This window comes from Salvelinus alpinus, chromosome 35, assembly GCF_045679555.1.
Source record: "Salvelinus alpinus chromosome 35, SLU_Salpinus.1, whole genome shotgun sequence".
NCBI lineage: Eukaryota > Metazoa > Chordata > Actinopteri > Salmoniformes > Salmonidae > Salvelinus > Salvelinus alpinus.
The window spans coordinates 13,568,355-13,587,407 of record NC_092120.1 but is presented as its reverse complement, the minus strand read 5'-3'; the positions used below and the strand labels follow the sequence as shown (position 1 = coordinate 13,587,407).

Genomic DNA, 19,053 nt, shown 5'->3' with positions numbered 1-19,053 from the left:
TAAAGTTGGGCTAATGGGCTCACTATCCTTTCTTGGTAAATAGTGAATCTTGCTGTGAGACTGCTAGAAGCATAATTCCGTTTTGCCATTATTCAAAGCGACCCTCATCCAAATGCTAATGATACATTCCAAACATCTCTTTCATCACACAGTTATGTGAACTGAACTGTAGTTCAGCTAAATGCCACCACTGCATTTTTATTAGCCTCCCACTACACTACTGACAGAGCAGTGCATTAGAAGGTGTAGTGTGCTCGCCATCTAGTGTTGCCAATGAGGAACTCATTGTCATCCTTCAGAAATGCCAGTGGCCATTTTGAGCACAATATTACCATATGCTTGATATATTCATATGACAAAAACAAGCAAATGAACAAATACATATCATCTCATGATACAAATAACATATAAGAAACACCTCATCACTTGTTGTTTTGACTATTCAATTATAGGCTATGTTGCCTACTCATAGAATTGTCAGTGCTAAATTATGGTATGACACTTTAAAATGCCCTTTAATCTGCCGTTCATAAATTATATACATGAACGTGTGTCCAATTTCTAGGGCTCATAATTAACCAATGGTAAATAAGTCAAATTGTTACTCATTCTGACATTGGTTATTACCATGTTATGTTATCACCCAGTTGTTGTGAGAAATGAAAGCTTGTGTGACCAGTGATATTCATGTTGATAGTGAGCAGTGACAAGTGGTGATGACATTATTGAGCATATGCATAGATTATTGAGCAGTAAAGAATAGATGATTGATCATAGATAATCAATATTTCACACACAATATGTGTATTAAGAGGAAATGTATAGGACAACTATAGACTATTGTAAATCACATTCAACAATTCCCTTTGATGACAGTGACAAGTTCTCAAACTAATCCAAGCCTTAATTATCCTTAATTACTTAGGCTAACTTTTTATAGTGTCCAAAACCTGAAAATAGGCTTATCTGGCAAGAGGACCACAAAGACTGCACAAATAACTTTATATAAACAATCACAATGTTTATTATACATATTGTATATTGCAGCCTAGGCTATATAATACAAATGTGTAGTAATATTAAGAAATTAGATAATTTATGATTACACTATGATTATAGTTTATTTTAGCTGGAAGGAAAGAAAAATGCTGACTATAGCAAGGAAACTATTTATGGTGAAATTTACTGAATGGTAAAAAAAAAAGGTGAATAACACGTGTGAGCGCAGCTTCCACTGGCCCTTCTAAAACTTTCTCCAGGACTCCAAACTTGCAGCACACTTCTTTGGGAGGTACCAATTAATGAGGTATGTAAAACTTCCACTAATTGGCCACATAAACTCCAGCGACTAACGTCGTTGGCTGATTTTTAATTGGCTTTTAGCACAATTTAGCTAATTCTTCAGAAAACACAGCTTTCCTTGTCATAACGGTTTAGAGGTAATTTCTTCGGATGTTAAGGTGTTCCTGCCGCCGTTGCCCCGGTCCCCCCTATCTCCCTCCCACTCTATCTCTCGGTGTTTTATGTCTGCGTCACAACAAATCGGTCGAGAAAGAGGCAGGGATGATGGCGTCTCTCGCGGGTTGATTCTCGTGCTGCTCTGACAAACACGCTTAATAGCATCAATAGGTGGAGAAAAGAGAGCAAAGGCAAGGGAACATGACGAAACGACGTCGCGGAGGACAGACAGACCGAGAGAAAGACGGACGTACCGACGGTGTCTCACTGACGACTTGACTGACATACGCGCTTGGCACAGACACATACATGCACATCCACTTTGGCACACACGTAGGCTTCACATCCAACCGGGCAGTAATTGAGACGAGAGGAAAACAGAAGAGATCAAATATTTCATGTCAAGCCGGCACAGGAATCGCTGTGACCCCAACGGAGAGGAGTTCGACTTGACAGGTAGCAATGGCTCTCTGTTCCTCCAGCAACACTGTCTATGTTAATTTTTATTGATCTGAAAATGCTATTATGTATCATGTGTCTCTTTGACTTGAGTGCCTGCACTGGAACAACCGCTGGATGTGCAGAGATTATGTCCATAGGCTACAGCGATTCCTTTCTATTCAAGTTTGTCGTTTTAGATTTTCAAAGAGGATACAACACAGAAGTGCATGAGAAAGCAAAGTATAGAGACGTACAGTGGTGTTACAATCAAACTACAGTGCAGTCATCATGCAGTGGTGAATGCATTTTCTCACATTTGTTGTGTCATAATGGTTTGTCCTGCTCCATGCATGGGCACTTACACTCATCATTAAATCTGCTGGATTCTGACTGTGGCTATGCTGGGTTTGTGAGAATGTAACCCCTTATCCACTCCAGCCAAGTGCCTATGGAACGATAAGGCCATAAACCCCTGTCAGCAATGGCAGCAAAGTATTCAGTGAATAAATCGGATTTCCATTTCACATGAGCCCCCTCCTCTCCCTCACTCCTTCTTTATCTCTCTCTCTCACTTCTCTTCAGGATGGGGGGAGTAAGTGAAGGGGATGATGTGTTAGCTCGATGGAGTGATGGACTACTGTACCTCGGTAATGTGAAAAGAGTAAGTGTGTGTGTGCGTGTGTGTGTGTGTGTGTGTGTGTGTGTGTGTGTGTGTGTGTGTGTGTGTGTGTGTGTGTGTGTGTGTGTGTGCGTGTGTGCGTGCGCTTGCGTGCGTGCGTGCGTACAGTTGGAAAGTATTCTATTTAGGTTTGAGTGAACAATTCCACTCTCTTTCCATCCCTCTCCTCAGGTAGATGGAGTCAAGCAGTGTTGTCTGGTGAGATTTGAGGACAACTCGGAATTCTGGGTCCTAAGAAAAGACATTCATTCTTGTAAGACTTACAACTTACTCTTGTTTTCCTCAGTTAACTCAAAACATTTAACGGAGGGTTTTTGGGCACTGTGGACTTACTTTTGAATCAAAGTATTATCCCCTAAAATGTGGATAAAACTATTTCATTCATATCTACCCTTTCTATAGCTAGGGGGCTAATTGAGGATTCTCCATTATCATATTTTAATGATCTTTACGTTTACCTTACCTTGATTCACCTCAGGGAGTTTAAAGAAATTCATAAAATGTTTTTTGATGTTTCTCTCTCAGCTTTGAAAAGTTTGTTCTTAATTTGATGCTCTCTCTTCATTCCGATGCATTGTAGTTCAAAAGAATGTTGTGCAATTAAGGTCTTTAGTCAAGGTTGAAATACAACATTCCCTGGAAATGTTGGCATTTCTGATGGGGGACTTTTAGGTGTAATTGGTGTATTTATGAATTTATTAGTGTAATGACTCCATAGGGAAATGGCGCCCCCACGTAGTTAGTGTAAAGTGAAGGGAAGCACAGCCAAATATCCGCATGTCAAAAGGAGTGAAATCTGAAAGGGTGCAGGAGACATTGAAATCAATGAAGTGGCAAGGAAATGAATCAATATACATAAATTAACACTGCTGAGTGATCTCTCTCTTTCTCCCCCTCTCTCTGATACTCCTTTTCTATCTCGCTTAAGTCTCAGTTGGAGTGGAAGAGGTTTGCTGTGTTTGTGATGCCCCGCCTCTTAAAGAACCTCTCATCAATTGTCTTAAATGTCGTCACGGTAAGAAAACACAGCATGTTATGTACTATTCATAGAGGTATTTTCAAATAATAACTTATGACGGATAGGCACAACTAATTGAAATAAAGAAAAAAACAATGCCATCTATTTTTTTTCTTCGGGTTTTCTACCAGATAATATACGCTGAGTGTACAAAACATTAGGAACACCTTCCTAATAGTGAGTTGCACCCCTTTTGCCCTCAGAACAGCCTCAGTTGTCAGGGGAAATGGACTCTACAAGGTGTCGAAAGCGTCCCACATAGATGCTGGCCTATGTTGACTCCAATACTTCCCAGAGTTGTGTCAAGTTGGCTGGATGTCCTTTGGGTGGTGGACCATTCTTGATACACACGGGAAACTGTTGAGCGTTTAAAACCCAGCAGCGTTGCAGTTCCTAATGTTTTGTATACTCAGTGTATAATATTTCATGAAAAGAGACAAGGAAAGGTTCTCCGTCAGTAACATATACTCAGCATGTGAATTACAGTAAACACTCTCTCCTTTCCATAACAGGTTATCATCCTGAGTGCCACACTCCGTCCATTGAGCCGGAAGCTGACAGCAATTCTTGGATATGTCGGCAATGTGTCTTTGCAGTGGCGACCAAGGTTAGACTGCTAATCTTTCTGTTTCACACACTGCCTCTTGGCTCAGGGAATATATCCATTTCAGACTTGTAACATTTTTTTTATCTATCCTGAGAAAGCAATTTCAATACCAGTGTTGTGTTAAACAGTGTTGTCAATGGATATATCTGAAGGATACCACAGAAATGTTACAACTCTGTATTATTGTGCCTGGACATCTGACCAGTTCGTCAATGCAGATTTTTTTCAAGATTATACTGTATTATCGTGATTATGGTCAGTAATTCATGTATGCTCCAATTCTGTACTGTAGGTGTTAGATGAGGGAGCACTGTGGTTAAGGGCTAATTGTCCATCGGTCAATGTCCATATCTCATTGACCTGACTTTTCTCAAGATATTATCTCACTCAGCTGACCTACAATAAAATGAGATGAATTGCTTTTTCTGGATAGTTCCCATCCAATGTCATCTATCTTGAATGTACTGACATGACCGTGAGTGGAGAGGTCGCTGTAGTGACTCGATTTGTCAACATTTTATTTCAGAGAGGGGGAGCCATCAAACGAGGACGGTTTGCCCGGCTCATGCAAATCATGAAACTTCGGCTGCCCTATCAGCTGTCATCTTTAGACTGGGACCCACAGCATCTGACCAACCAGCAGCAGTGTTACTGCTACTGTGCCGGACCTGGAGAGTGAGTGACAATTTATAGCTTCTAACAGATGCCCTCAGTAGATATATTATGTTATACAACGGGTGGGTCTAATCATGAATGCTGATTGGTTAAAACCGCATTCCAGATGGTGTCTATTCCACAAGTTACCACCGGCTAAATCTATGACGTTAAAATGCCTATTTACTCTGTTCCATCTGACTGCGCAATCCACTGATCTCCACTATAAAAAGCATCTAGACATTATCTCACATTTCTTTCAGACTAACATTTAGTTTTTAACAGCGGAGATGTAAAAACATTGGTGTCTGTCTCCGACATTTGCAACATTGTTTCAATATTCAAATTGGATCTCCAGCTGTCCCATATTAATGAACGTGTCGGGAGTCGGGATGAGACAGACAGGAAGGCAGATTTTCTCAGCCAGTTGAAATCATGAATCAGCATCATTTGTATGGATATATACAAATAACTATCAATCGAAAACAGGTCAAATGAAACAAAGTGCAGCTAGTTTGCTGTTTTTCCATCTTCAGTTTGAAGTGATTGTGTTAGCTGTGTTGTTGGCTAGCTCCTCTGAACAACAGTGTCCTAAAGAGAGAGCACATTTTCTATGTCAGGCAAAATCGCGCCTCATTAGCTCATTGTTATGTATGTATCCAAATAAATGTCACTAGAAAACAGCTTAAACAAACGCAAATGCAGCTACTTTGCTGTTATTCCTGCTGTACTGTTTGACATGACTGTAAGTTAGCCGTAGTTAGCTAGCTAACAAGCAAGGGATAACAACGTTGCAAGTCAGTATTTCAATGGAACATTTAGAACAAACAACTGGGTCGCATCCATAGATACAAAACAAAAAGACTGAGCGACTGGGTCGCGTCTCTGGCAACCGAACGAATGACCAGCCGGCTTGGGTAGCAACCCTAGATTTGTGTCGGGACTATATCTTGTGGAAGGATGAAATGGTATGAATACATTAATCCAAATAACGTTTATAATGAAAATATGTCAATCATTATTTGAGTATGTTGTTAACCCGTTGTATAAAAGTCATAATGTCCTCAAAGTCGGTGTTCGGAGAATATATTGACACGGTTTGCCGGCCCTCGACTTTGACTCGGTTCTAACAACACCCCATACCAATATATCCTCCTAACACCGGCTTCTCGGGCATTATCACTTAATAATAACATTGTATAATTAGTGTTTAGCACATGTATTGGTCAATAAGCTTTACTATTCATTTTCCTTACCAACAAAAACAAATAGAATATTCATGTTTGAACCCTGTATGTCCTTTTCACCATTATATAGCTCTACTGTCAAGACATAATGTGTTTTTCAGTAGAGTATTGCAGCCTCTTGAAAAATACATAATATACTGTACTCTTGTCAGGTGGCCACCAGATGTTAGCTATGTTTAAGCCATTGGGGAGTGTGGTTAATGTTTTTATTTATCAACTGCAGGTGGAACTTGAAAATGTTGCAGTGTGGAAGTTGTGGTCAGTGGTTTCATGAAGCTTGCACACAGTGTCTGACCAAGCCGTTGTTATATGGAGACAGGTGAGACAGAGTATTGTTATCTATAACCTTGTACTGCTTCTTTGCATTGCCATTGTCAAACCATAACAGAGAGGTTATAAAACTGGCAGTGGTAGGGCTAATGCTGTTAGTGTTAATTGCTAATAGCAGTGCAGTGTTGTTATTCTGCCTCTCTGGTGTCCAATGTAATGTGGTAGTGGTTTAAAATGAATTCAAATTAGTCCAGTCCATTACACCATTATTGTCACATTAACCATTTGTATTATCCTACTGGTTTAATGCCCATGATATATTTATTATATTACTCTTTGTTTCTGCATAGGAAAGTAATGTTTGAGATTGATGGTGAGGTAGAATGTGCTGGGTTGTTACATCTGCTAAACAGGTGATGGAAACTGGGAAGAATTTGCTGACACTAGCAACCATGTGCTATGTTATGTTTCCACTGACTTTTATTTCTGGTCAATCACAGACAAAAATAGAATCATCTGTGTTCTATTTCTTTCTGAAAGGTTTTATGAGTTCCAGTGCTCAGTCTGTGCAAGCGGACCAGAGACAATTCAACGGCTACCCATGAGCTGGTAAAGCTATACAGTATCTGCTAAGAGAAGAATACATAATTTAAACTGCAGGGATTATCACACTGAAACACTCTTGAAAACCAGTTTACTCTGACAGGTTTATTGAGTCGTGTGGGTTACAATATGTTAATTCCTCTTACTCAATAATGTAATGAAAAGCTTTGTGATGTGATAAATTCTGAACTAACTGCGTCTTTTCCTGGTGTGTTTGTTGTAAATACAGGGTAGATTTGGCCCATTTGGTGCTCTACCACCTCTCCTTGTGCTGCAAGAGAAAATACTTTGATTTCGACCATGAAATCATGTCGTTTGCCAATGAGAATTGGGACTCTTTGCTTCTAGGCTCGGTATAAACATTTCCTCACTTACGTGCTATGATGAAACGATGTGAAAGTGTTAGCTAGCGTCATTGGTTAGCAGTCATGTGGTAATTATGTGCTTTGATTTCATTAGCTACTTGCCATTGTTATTTAGCACATTTTAAATGGTAAATATCATTTGTATTTTATGTGGCTCCCAGGTACTGCAGTTGCATTTAAATCAGTCATACCCTTTTTTAATGAACTGTTCACAAATCACATTAGTAACTAACTACGTTATCCATGGAAATGTTTACCTTTCGCCAATGAATGTCAATGTGTCTCTAAATGTGTTAACATTTGTTTCAGGCTACCATCCACAGCGTTAATCAAACTCCTGATTTTCATTCCTCCCTGTCCCCCAGCTCTCTGACACACCAAGGCAAGATCGCTGCCACAATCTGCTCAACGCTTTGAACTCCAACAAAGACAGGTGAGAGTCTGCATATGATGCGAAGAATAAACAGAAGCCACAGCTATGCGTGACCAGATTTATGATAGCGTTGCTTCTGGAATTGTACATTTGGTTAAAGAAAATACAGTTAGTTCATTGTTTCTTAACTTTTTGATATTATCAATAGAGAACGATAAGAAAACATGGACAATAATGCAAACTTGTTTTAAAAAGAACGATGACCTGACTTTACAAAGTTGTTGTCTACAAGTTTTGAAAGTCTTTTTCTCTGTGATGTCATCCAGGTTTGTCTCTGGTAAAGAGATCAAGAAGAAGAAGTGTCTTTTTGGGCTCCAGGTCCGAGCTCCGCCTCCCCTGACCTCTGATTCGTCTCCCCTCATCACTGACCCGCCCATCAACATCACCCAAAGGAGAAGGTCAGAGTAAGGACAACTTCTGTGATTGATTATTCTCTCATCACAAACACAAGCCTCAGGACTCAACTCCTTATATGGATACATTCATTCTAGTAATTAATTACACATTTACAATAGTGAAAAAGAGCGGCACCTTGTAGACGGTGGTCCTTCCAGCTGGATAGGAACAACTGTTCCTAACTAAACAGGCGCCTGTGTGCCTCATTAAATCATGACGGGAAGGACTCACTTATTTTACTCTGGTGAATATGTTTATAACTAATATTTGTATCAATAAATACATCATCTATAGTGTGTGTGTGTGTGTGTGTGTGTATGTGTGTGTGCATACATGCTTGTGCGCATTCGCATGTGGACATTGATCATCTTGCTAAACATTCTCAACACCATCTTCTCTTTTATTCTCTATAGGCTTAAAATAAAAAATACCACATTTATACCAAAAGTTCAGGCACACCTACTCATTCAAGGGTATTTCTTTATTTGTACTATTTTCTACATTGTAAAATAATAGTGAAGACATTAAAACTATGAAATAACACATGGAATCAGGCAGTAACCAAAAAAGTGTTACATTTTTTAAATATTTGAGATTCTTTAAAGTAGCCACCCTTTGCCTTGATGACAGCTTTGCACACTCTTGGCATTCTCTCAACCAGCTTCACCTGGAATGCTTTTCCAACAGCCTTGAAGGTGTTCCCTTATATGCTGAGCACTTGTTGGCTGCTTTTCCTTCACTCCACGGTCCAACTCATCCCACACCATCTCAATTGGGTTGAGGTCGGGTGATTGTGGAGTCCAGGTCATCTGATGCAGCACTCCATCACTCTCCTTCTTGGTCAAAAGCCCTTACACAATCTGGAAGTGTGTTGCGTCATTGTCCTGTTGAAAAACAAATGATAGTCCCACTAAGCACAAACCAGATGGGATAGCATATTGCTGTAGTAGCCATGCTGGTTAAGTGTGCCTTGAATTCTAAATAAATCACACAGTGTCACCAGCAAAGCATCATCACACCTCCTCCTCCATGCTTCACGCTGGGAACCACACATGCGAAGATCATCCGTTCACCTACTCTGCGTCTCACAAAGACACGGCGGTTGGAACCAAAAATCTCAAATTTGGACTCATCAGACCAAAGGACAGATTTCCACCGGTCTAATGTCCATTGCTCTTGTTTCTTAGCCCAACAAATTCTCATATTCTTATTGATGTCCTTAAGTAGTGGTTTCTTTGCAGCAATTTGACCATGAAGGCTTGATTCATGCAGTCTCCTCTGAACAGTTGATGTTGAGATGGCTGTTACACCTGCATTGCTTGCTGTTTGGGGTTTTAGGCTGGGTTTCTGTACAGCACTTTGAGATATCAGCTGATGTACGAAGGGCTATATAAATTGATTTGATTTGATTTTGATTTGTTACTTGAACTCTGTGAAGCATTTATTTGGGCTGCAATCTGAGGTGCAGTTAAATCGAATTAACTTATCCTCTGCAGCAGAGGATTGTAAAATTGTAAAAATAAAGAAAAACCCTGGAATGAGTAGGTGTGTCCAAACTTTTGACTCGTACTGTAGTTTTCTAAGTGAAAACATTGCACCACTCCTCAAGTTATTGACTGTGTCTCTGTGTTGTTGTGTGGAGCAGCCCATTGTCACTGCCCTGCCAGAGGAGAGCGGCGGGGCCAGAGTCACGCAAATCAAAGCGGCGCATCATGGAGACACAGGTCAGTGCTTCTGTCTCGAACCAGGCATCAAGGGAGAGATCAGCCACCAGCCGCCCCCTCACTGCATAGCAAAGAGCTGCCTGGCATTGGAATGACATGTCAGTCAGTGTGTGGAGAAAAGATTATCCTTATAGCCAGTGTTGTCTGTTTACATATTCTTCAAAGCCCAGCCTACCCCTCATACACTATTGAAGCTGGTTTACGACTCGATCGAGTATGACGACATGTTATGGTCACGGGTTTAGAAATATATTTTTTAATATGAATAGAAAATACACATCCTTTTATACTACTGCTCAGGCTAGCTCCCTAATCCTGAGACAATAAATGTTATGGATTGTTCGTATTTCAGCGGGCAGTACTTCCAGCAGACTGTTGTATCCTGAGCGGACATGAATCATCTGCCATCTTAGGGCAGGTTGGTTATCCCAGAGAAAGTGAGAGGGGAAGGTACGCTGATATGCGGAATCTGGGAGCGCTTCCAAGTGCACTTTGCAGTCGATTACAGTTTGGCCAGGTGGCGCTGGCACTTTGACAGTGCAGCATTGACAGAGCACCTCGATTTAAAGGGACAGCACGCTAGTAAGGGGATAATGCTAGTATACCACTGCTGTATTTACTGTACATGTTGTGGGTCACAGTCCAGCATTGGAGGTTGATAGAGCTGAGGGTGTGCTGAGAACTGAGGAAGCAAATGATAGATGGGATAGAGTACTGATGCTTTTGTTGTTATGGAAGCGAGCTCACACTGTAAGAAATTATACCTCAGTCTCCACAATATTAATCTACTTATCATAGGAAATGGAGGTGACAGATATACACTATATATACATAAGTATGTGGACATGGCTATTTCAGCCACACCTGTTGCTGAACATCACACAGCCATGCAATCTCCATAGACAAACATTGGCAGTAGAATGGCCTTACTTAAGAGCTCAGTGACTTTCAAGTAGAGCAGCCCCGATCAACTGTAAGTGCTGTTATTGTGAAGTGGAAACGTCTAGGAGCAACAACGGCTCAGCCGCGAAGTGGTAGGCCACAAGCTCACAGAACGGGACCTCCACGTGCTGGAGCGTGTAGCGCGTAAAATCGTCTGTCCTCAGTTGCAACACTCACTATCAAGTTCCAAAATGCCTCTGGAAGCAGCGTTGGCACAAGAACTGTTCGTCGGGAGCTTCATGAAATGGGTTTCCATGGCTGAGGAAATCACCATTCGCAATGCCAAGCGTCCGATGGAGTGTTACAAAGCTTGCCGTCATTTGACTCTGGAGTAGTGGAAACGCGTTCTCTGGAGTGATGAATCACACTTCACCATCTGGCTGTCTGATGGCCTAATCTGGGTTTGGCAGATTCTAGGAGAACGCTACCTGCCTCAATGCATAGTGCCAACTGTAAAGTTTGGTGGAGGAGGAATAATGGTCTGGGGCTGTTTTTAATGGTTCGGGTTAGGCCCGAATGACATTATAGACTACTCCGGGATGCTGGCCTTCTAGGCAGAGTTCCTCTGTCCAGTGTCTGTGTTCTTTTTCCCATCTTAATCTTTTCTTTTATTGGCCAGTCTGAGATATGGCTTTTTCCTTGCAACTCTGCCTAGAATACCAGCATCCCAGGGTTGCCTCTTCCCTGTTGACGTTGAGACTGGTGTTTTGCGGGTACTATTTAATGAAGCTGCCAGTTGAGGACTTGTGAGGCATCTGTTTCTCAAACTAGACACTCTAATGTACTTGTCCTCTTGCTCAGTTGTGCACCGGAGCCTCCCACTCCTCTTTCTATTCTGGTTAGAGCCAGTTTGCGCTGTTCTGTGATGGGAGTAGTACACAGCGTTGTATGAGATCTTCCGTTTCTTGGCAATTTCTCACATGGAATTGCCTTAATTTCTCAGAACAAGAATAGACTGACGAGTTTCAGAAGAAAGTTCTTTGTTTCTGGCCATTTTGAACCTGTAATCAAACCCACAAATGCTGATGCTCCAGATACTCAACTAGTCTAAAGAAGGCCAGTTTTATTGCTTCTTTAATCAGACCAACAGTTTTCAGCTGTGCTAACATAATTGCAAAAGGGTTTTCTAATGATCAATTAGCCTTTTAAAATTATACATTTGGATTAGCTAACACAACGTGCCATTGGAACACAGGAGTGATGGTTGTTGATAATGGGCCTCTGTACGCCTATGTACAGTTGAAGTTGGAAGTTTACATACATTTAGGTTGGAGTCATTAAAACTCGTTTTTCAACCACTCCACACATTTCTTGTTAACAAACTATAGTTTTGGCAAGTCGGTTAGGACCTCTACGTTGTACATGACACAAGTACTTTTTCCAACAAATGTTTACAGACAGATTATTTCACTTATAATTCACTGTATCACAATTCCAGTGGGTCAGAAGTTTACATACACTAAGTTGACTGTGCCTTTAAACAGCTTGGAAAATTCCAGAAAATAATGTCATGGCTTTAGAAGCTTCTGATAGGCTAATTGACATAATTTGAGTCAATTGGAGGTGTACTTGTGGATGTATTTCAAGGCCTACCCTAAACCCAGAGACTCTTCGCTTGATATCATAGGAAAATCAAAAGAAATCAGCCAAGACGTAGGAAAAAATTGGAGACCTCCACAAGTCTGGTTCATCCTTGGGAGCAATTTCCAAATGCCTGAAGGTACCACGTTCATCTGTACAAACAATAATACACAAGTATAAACACCATGGGACCACGCAGCCGTCATACCGCTCAGGAAGGAGACGCGTTCTGTCTCCTAGAGATGAACGTACTTTGGTGCGATCCCAGAACAACAGCAAAGGACCCTGTGAAGATGCTGGAGGAAACAAGTACAAAAGTATCTAAATCCACATTAAAATGAGTCCTATATCGACATAACCTGAAAGGCCGCTCAGCAAGAAAGAAGCCACTGCTCCAAAACCGCCATAAAAAAGACAGACTACGGTTTTCAACTGCACATGGGGACAAAGATCGTACTTTTTGGAGAAATGTCCTCTGGTCTGATGAAACAAAAATAGAACTGTTTGGCCGTAAGGACCATCGTTATGTTTGGAGGGAAAAGGGAGAGGCTTGCAAGCCGAAGAACACCATCCCAACCGTGAAGAACGGGGGTGGCAGCATCATGTTGTGGGGGTGCTTTTCTGCAGGAGGGACTGGTGTACTTCACAAAATAGATGGCATCATGAGGAAGGGAAATTATGTGGATATATTGAAGCAATATCTGAAGACGTCAGGAAGTTAAAGCTTGGTCGCAAATGTGTCTTCCAAATGGACAATGACCCCAAGCATACTTCCAAAGTTGTGGCAACATGGCCTAAGGACAACAAAGTCAAGGTATTGGAGTGGCAATTTGTGGGCATAACTGAAAAGGCGTGTGCGAGCAAGGAGGCCTACAAACCTCACTCAGTTACACCAGCTCTGTCAGGAGAAATGGGCCAAAATTTACCCAACTTATTGTGGAAAGCTTATGGAAGGCTACCCGAAACGTTTGACCCAAGTTAAACAATATAAAGGCAATGCTACCAAATACTAATTGAGTGTATGTAAACCTCTGACCCACTGGGAATGTGATGAAAGAAATAAAAGCTGAAATAAATAATTCTCTCTACTATTATTCTGACTTTTCACATTCTAAAAATAGTGGTGATCCTAACTGACCTAAGGCAGGGAATTTTTACTAGGATTAAGTGTCAGGAATTGTGAAGTTTAAATGTATTTGGCTAAGGTGTATGTAAACTTCTGACTTCAACTGTAGATATTCCATTAGAAATCAGCCGTTTCCAGCTACAATAGTCATTTACAACATTAACAATGTCTACACTGTATTTCTGATCAATTTGATGTTATTTTAATGGACAAAAACAAGGACATTTCTAAGTGACCCCCAAACTTTTGAACGGTAGTGTATATTTCCTTGTTGAAAGGCTAGCCTTTTGTACTGACAAAGTTCCAGCATCCGGCCTTTTTAAAAGTGAAATGCAATTACATTTTTTAAATGATATGTATCATTTGATACAGTATGTTAATAGACCTTGGTTTTTATTTAGATGTATTCACAAGCAGTATGAATTCTTCTGTAAAGATAAGGACATGAACTGAAGTATCATGTCTGTGTGATTGGATTCACTGATTTGGCGTCAAAACACTAGCTAATCAGTGTTTCTCCTGTGTCCAGCCTTGTCCGCCCCCGGTCCCAGCCACCCCAATAGATCTTGTGCCATGTTGCCATGGCTACGTAGGTGGAACTAACCTCTACAACTCCAGGAAGTCGGAGGAGGAGCTGAATTTGGGGTTGGTGCTATTATTGTGTTGGTTACACTTTACATACTGTATAACAAGTAATAATGCATTGTACTGTATTTACAGACTGTTACCGTTTTTTTTACATTACATCCTCATTGATTTAGGCTACCCTTATCAAATCAAATTAAATTATATTGGTCACATACACGTATTTAGCAGATGTTATTGCGGGTGTAGGAAATGCTTGTATTAGGCAGTATGTCAGTGGAAATCCATGCATTGTTGCTTTTTGTCATTTTTATTTATTTTTATGTCCCTGCTTTTCCCACAGCTCTCCACCTAAGCGGATGTTTGCCCTGTATCACCCCACCTATAACGGAGCCCCAGCCATCTCCAGAACCCTGCATCACTATAGGTCAGTGTTAACCACAGCTCCTCCTGCTCTCTGGGGACTACCCTCAATCTAGACATCTAGAGAGGAAACCATAGCTGTGCCTGGATGACAATGGAAAAAAGTATGAATCGTGAAATATAAATCTCTCTCTCTTCAGTGCGGAAGATCCTTGTAGAGTGCCGCCCCCCTGCCTCCCCTTTTCCCTGTCATCCTCCCACCATCACAACCACCACCACCACAACAACCACCACCACCAGCAGCACCAGCCTGGCCAGAAGTTGGATCCCTGCCCCTCCCTCCTGCTGCGTGACGTCCCTTCCTATCCGGGCGGCGTGGGGGGAGGGGGCGGGGGGGATGGGTCAGCTGTCAGGGGCTGGGGGGGCGGGGACGGGGTGAGGATTTTGGCGAGGCGAGTAACGCCAGACGGGAAGGTCCAGTACCTCGTGGAGTGGGGGAACGTGAGTGTGTACTGAGAGAAAGTGAGAGATAGATGGGGGTGTGGAGGGAGGCAGAGAGGATCAACACACCAGAGTGCTTGGCAGGAAAGAGGGGATATTGGAGAGAGAGAGGAAGAATGACTGTCGTGCAGGTGCCACATCAGAAATGTGTGGAAACATCAAGTACAAGCAAAGCAAAAACCCCACACAAGGCAAATCCAGGTTGCTCAAACGATATCGCCTCCATTCTATATCATCACACTACGTGTTACTATATCTCCCTCTTTGCTAGTGTTTCTCCTATATTTGTACTGTATACCTTTGGAATATGCCTTTGCATTTATCATGTTTACGTTTGAAGATTGTATATACAGTATTTGATTATAGGCAATTTGTTACGTTACCTTTTGTCATACTTGATTTACATGATAGTATGTAATAGAAATATATTAGGAGCCACAACAGGGCTTTTGTTTTATAGTTAGATTTATATATTCACAATATAGAATGATTTGATGTGGTTGCATAGTGCCTATCTGGGTTGTGCATCTGCAGATTGAGAAGTTGACCTGAATCAAGGGATCAGGTGATTGAAATGTATGGCATGTATGATTACTATTCTATAAGGTTTTCTTCCTCATCCACCAATTGCAATTGAAGAGTCAAGACAATGTTGTGTAGGCTTTCACACACAGAATTAGTGTAAAATACATTCCAAACAAATATTAAAACATCTCTTCAAGATTACTGATCAAAATCTTTGATCAGATAGCCATGGAAAATGGTCGCTCGTTGAGCCAGATTTGACTGTCAATTTGTTGAGGGGTGCTTTACATTCTTTTAGGGAAGAGAAGTCAACAAATGGTATTATGTGCAGGTGAAACTATTTGTACTGTTTTCCATTTTCAGGCCATAGACAGAGGAGTCGGCTCCTATCTTCCAGGTTACACTGAAGATGAGAGATAGCGTTAACTCTGGCCCACTTCCAAGCTGATACCTAAGCACTAGTCTGGACAATGTAGATCTGACAAGATTGGATAGATATGAGCAATATGGCTTAAGTTTCATCCGGTCTATCAGAGGGAAAGGTGGAGCTTTCATCATATTTTTCATATATCCGATCCTTTCAGATGTACCCAAGAGTCTAAGGGGTTAGGGCTATGGGTTTGTGTTTGATTTGGAACTGGGCCCCAGAGATCATAGTGGAACAGGAGGTTGTGTATAGAACTCTAGAATATCATAGTGCAAGGTTCAGAGTTTATATTTATACAGATATTTATTTCTGCCTTTTGTGGGATAAAACACAGATAAGAGTAAATGTGTGCGTTGTATCCCCCAGAAGACAGATTGTGTTACAGGTGTAGTTACAGTAAATACGTAAATAACACAATAGGCAGTTATACTGTTATAATCATGTCAACAGAAAACATTTTCAGTCATTTTTTTAAAAACCACAGCAAGATGTTGCCCGTTCCCCAGATTGAATGATGTGAAATATGCCATCTCTTACTTAAACAATAAGGCCTGAGCGGGTGTGGTATTTGGCAAATATACCACGGCCAAGGGCTGTTCTTAAGCACAACCAAACGCGGAGTGCCTGGATACAGCCCATAGCCATTGTATATTGGCCATATACCACAAACCCCAGAGGGGTTTGTGGTATATAATATTTATAATATTGCTATTATTATAAACTGGTTAACAACGTAATTAGATCAGCAAACAAGTAATTTTGTGTCATACCCATGGTATAGAGTCTGATATACCACATCTTTCAACCAATCAGCATTCAGCATTCAGGGCTCGAATGACCCGGTTTATAATAGTGAATAGATGATTGCTTAGCCTGGTCTCATAGACTAGACGTAACATAGTAAATGTAAATACGGAACACTCAAATTAGTATAATATGTTACGTTTGGTATGGTTAGATAAGGTTAAGACAGAAGGTTACTTAAGGCAAAAGGAAAGTAATGTGGATGGGTAGGAATATAACGCGAGTGACTAGCAACTCAAAGGTTGCGTGTTCGAATCTCATCACGGACTTTAGCATTTTAGTGCATTAGCATCTTTGCAACTACTTGCTACTTTGCAGCTACTTAGCATGTTAGCTAACCCGTCCCCTAACCTTAACCCTTTAACTTAACTCCTCACCCTAACCTTAACCCCTAACCCCTAGTGTAGTTAACGTTAGCCACCTAGATAACGTTAGCCACAACAAGTTGGAATTCGTAAAACATCATACATTTTGCAAATTCGTAACATATTGTACAAATTGCAATTCCTATCATATAATACAACATCCACAAATTAATACATATCATACAAAATGTAACATATCATACTAATTGGAGTGTCACAGATTTACATTTACTATGTTACGTCTACCCCTGAGTCTAGGTTGGATTGCAAAGGGTTTGGCACGTTTCTAAACAGCAGTGCAGGTCAAATGAACCTCCCAACTCAGTCCTTCCCATCCCAGTTTAGGATTTAGATAATTCTCAGTGAATTTGGCTGTAGTTGAATAGGAAGAGGTCTGTGGAACCATCAGTTCGATGGTAATGAATGTATCTGTATGTTTTCTATGGTAAAGTATGTCTATAGACCCGTCAAGTGTTTGTTACTGTAGGTTATAGATGGAACTATACAAAATTACTTCAAAGGACTGGGGTAAATCTGATTTTGAGTTGAGGAACAAGAAGCTAAGTCTTCTCTTTTTTTATTATTTGTAGTCAAGTCCAAGTTTGGTTTGATGTATTTTTGGACTTTTGGTCAAATTACGTTTATACATGTATAACCTAGGCTGACACAGCCAATGTAAAATGTAAAAAATTAAAAGTTGCCCTTCACATCTTACTAATGTGCTTTGAGTGTTTTCTGTCAATTTCTTGTTTAACTTACAATATGTATAGGCCTATTTGTATTTACAGTAGGCTAGCCAATAATAATATATGATGAATTGCACTTCAGAGAGTTCTATTCCATTTTATTCTATTGGTATAGCAATAGACCACACATCCCATTCACATGCAGGTATTATGTGAAGAATCAATAGCCCTGCTGCCAGGCAAACCGACTGGCTAGTCCTTATGGCTCTGTTGCCAAGAATCTCTTTGCCATGGCATGTCAAGAGCCGTTGATTCATTGCAGTGACATTTCAGATAGCCTTGTGTATCTTAGAGGGCTATGATGATGCATACTGCAGTAACTGTATGTTATCCTGTATAGATGGTGGTAGATTCTAATTAGCAGATCACTATTGGCCTTTACATAGGTCGGTTAGGCCGAAATGTATATTCAGCATGAAAGCTTTGGATGTAATTCTGTATAATGCATGTACTTACTTACGTTTCCCACTAGGAGGAGGTGTAAAGGAAATATTAAAGTGCATTACCGTTCAGTCTCCAACTGCAGCTGCAAGAGCCAACCGCCAGGTGGTAGACATAATCCAAGTTTGACACCGTACTGTGCAGGCAGGTGAAGCAACTGAACCGAGCAGGATGCCATGTTGGCTCTATGGACCACTATTGGATCCGAGAGGAAATCATCAGCTTCCAACTGCACACGTGATGCCATTACTGAGCCTGATAATGTGTAGGTAGGCTCCATATATGTATAACTACTTTTAGCTTTGTTCATTTTAGGACACCAGCAACTTCAGATGTGTCGCTAAAAATGACCAATAGCCTTATCAATAATTTTGCCCATAATCTTTGTAATGGAACATAAAAGTGCAGGAATAAAGATGAAACCATTTTGCTCTAAATTTAGAGCCTACAGGCAAATAAAAAAATGTGGTTCGTTTTGACATTTGAGACGAGTTGGTGGAAGTCCTTCTCGAAGACCATTCATTTAGCTTAACCCCTTGAGACTATTTCCATTGACCATGTCACCAGATATAGGCCTACAGCCTAAACTAAGTTTCAGACTTCCTAATAGCCTTGCTTATAGCCTACCACCTAAACGAGAGAGCTATAGCGAACTGTAATGTAGTCTACCGCGTTATTGGCAGCAGCACCAATCGGTGTAGTGTGTTTGTGTGTGCGCACGTTTGTGTGTGACTGTGCGTGCGGTGGCGTGC

General features: G+C 40.9%; 1 protein-coding gene across 2 annotated transcripts; it reads left to right on the top strand.

The window, feature by feature from the left end:
• The first annotated feature begins 1,497 nt into the window (after positions 1 to 1,497).
• On the top strand, positions 1,498 to 17,828 carry LOC139564162 (PHD finger protein 1-like). Of its 2 annotated transcripts, none has more exons than XM_071383400.1 (15): positions 1,498 to 1,914; positions 2,482 to 2,560; positions 2,750 to 2,831; positions 3,507 to 3,593; positions 4,109 to 4,203; positions 4,730 to 4,878; positions 6,328 to 6,423; positions 6,915 to 6,983; positions 7,207 to 7,330; positions 7,708 to 7,775; positions 8,042 to 8,173; positions 9,817 to 9,895; positions 14,074 to 14,189; positions 14,473 to 14,556; positions 14,693 to 17,828. In XM_071383400.1, exons 2-15 carry the CDS (start codon positions 2,483 to 2,485, stop codon positions 15,006 to 15,008), a joined length of 1,575 nt encoding a protein of 524 aa, XP_071239501.1. In that variant the 5' UTR covers positions 1,498 to 1,914; position 2,482; the 3' UTR covers positions 15,009 to 17,828. The 2 variants fall into 2 exon arrangements, with proteins under 2 accessions (XP_071239501.1, XP_071239500.1); XM_071383399.1 differs by having other exon boundaries at positions 8,042 to 8,179.
• The last annotated feature ends 1,225 nt before the right edge of the window (positions 17,829 to 19,053 follow it).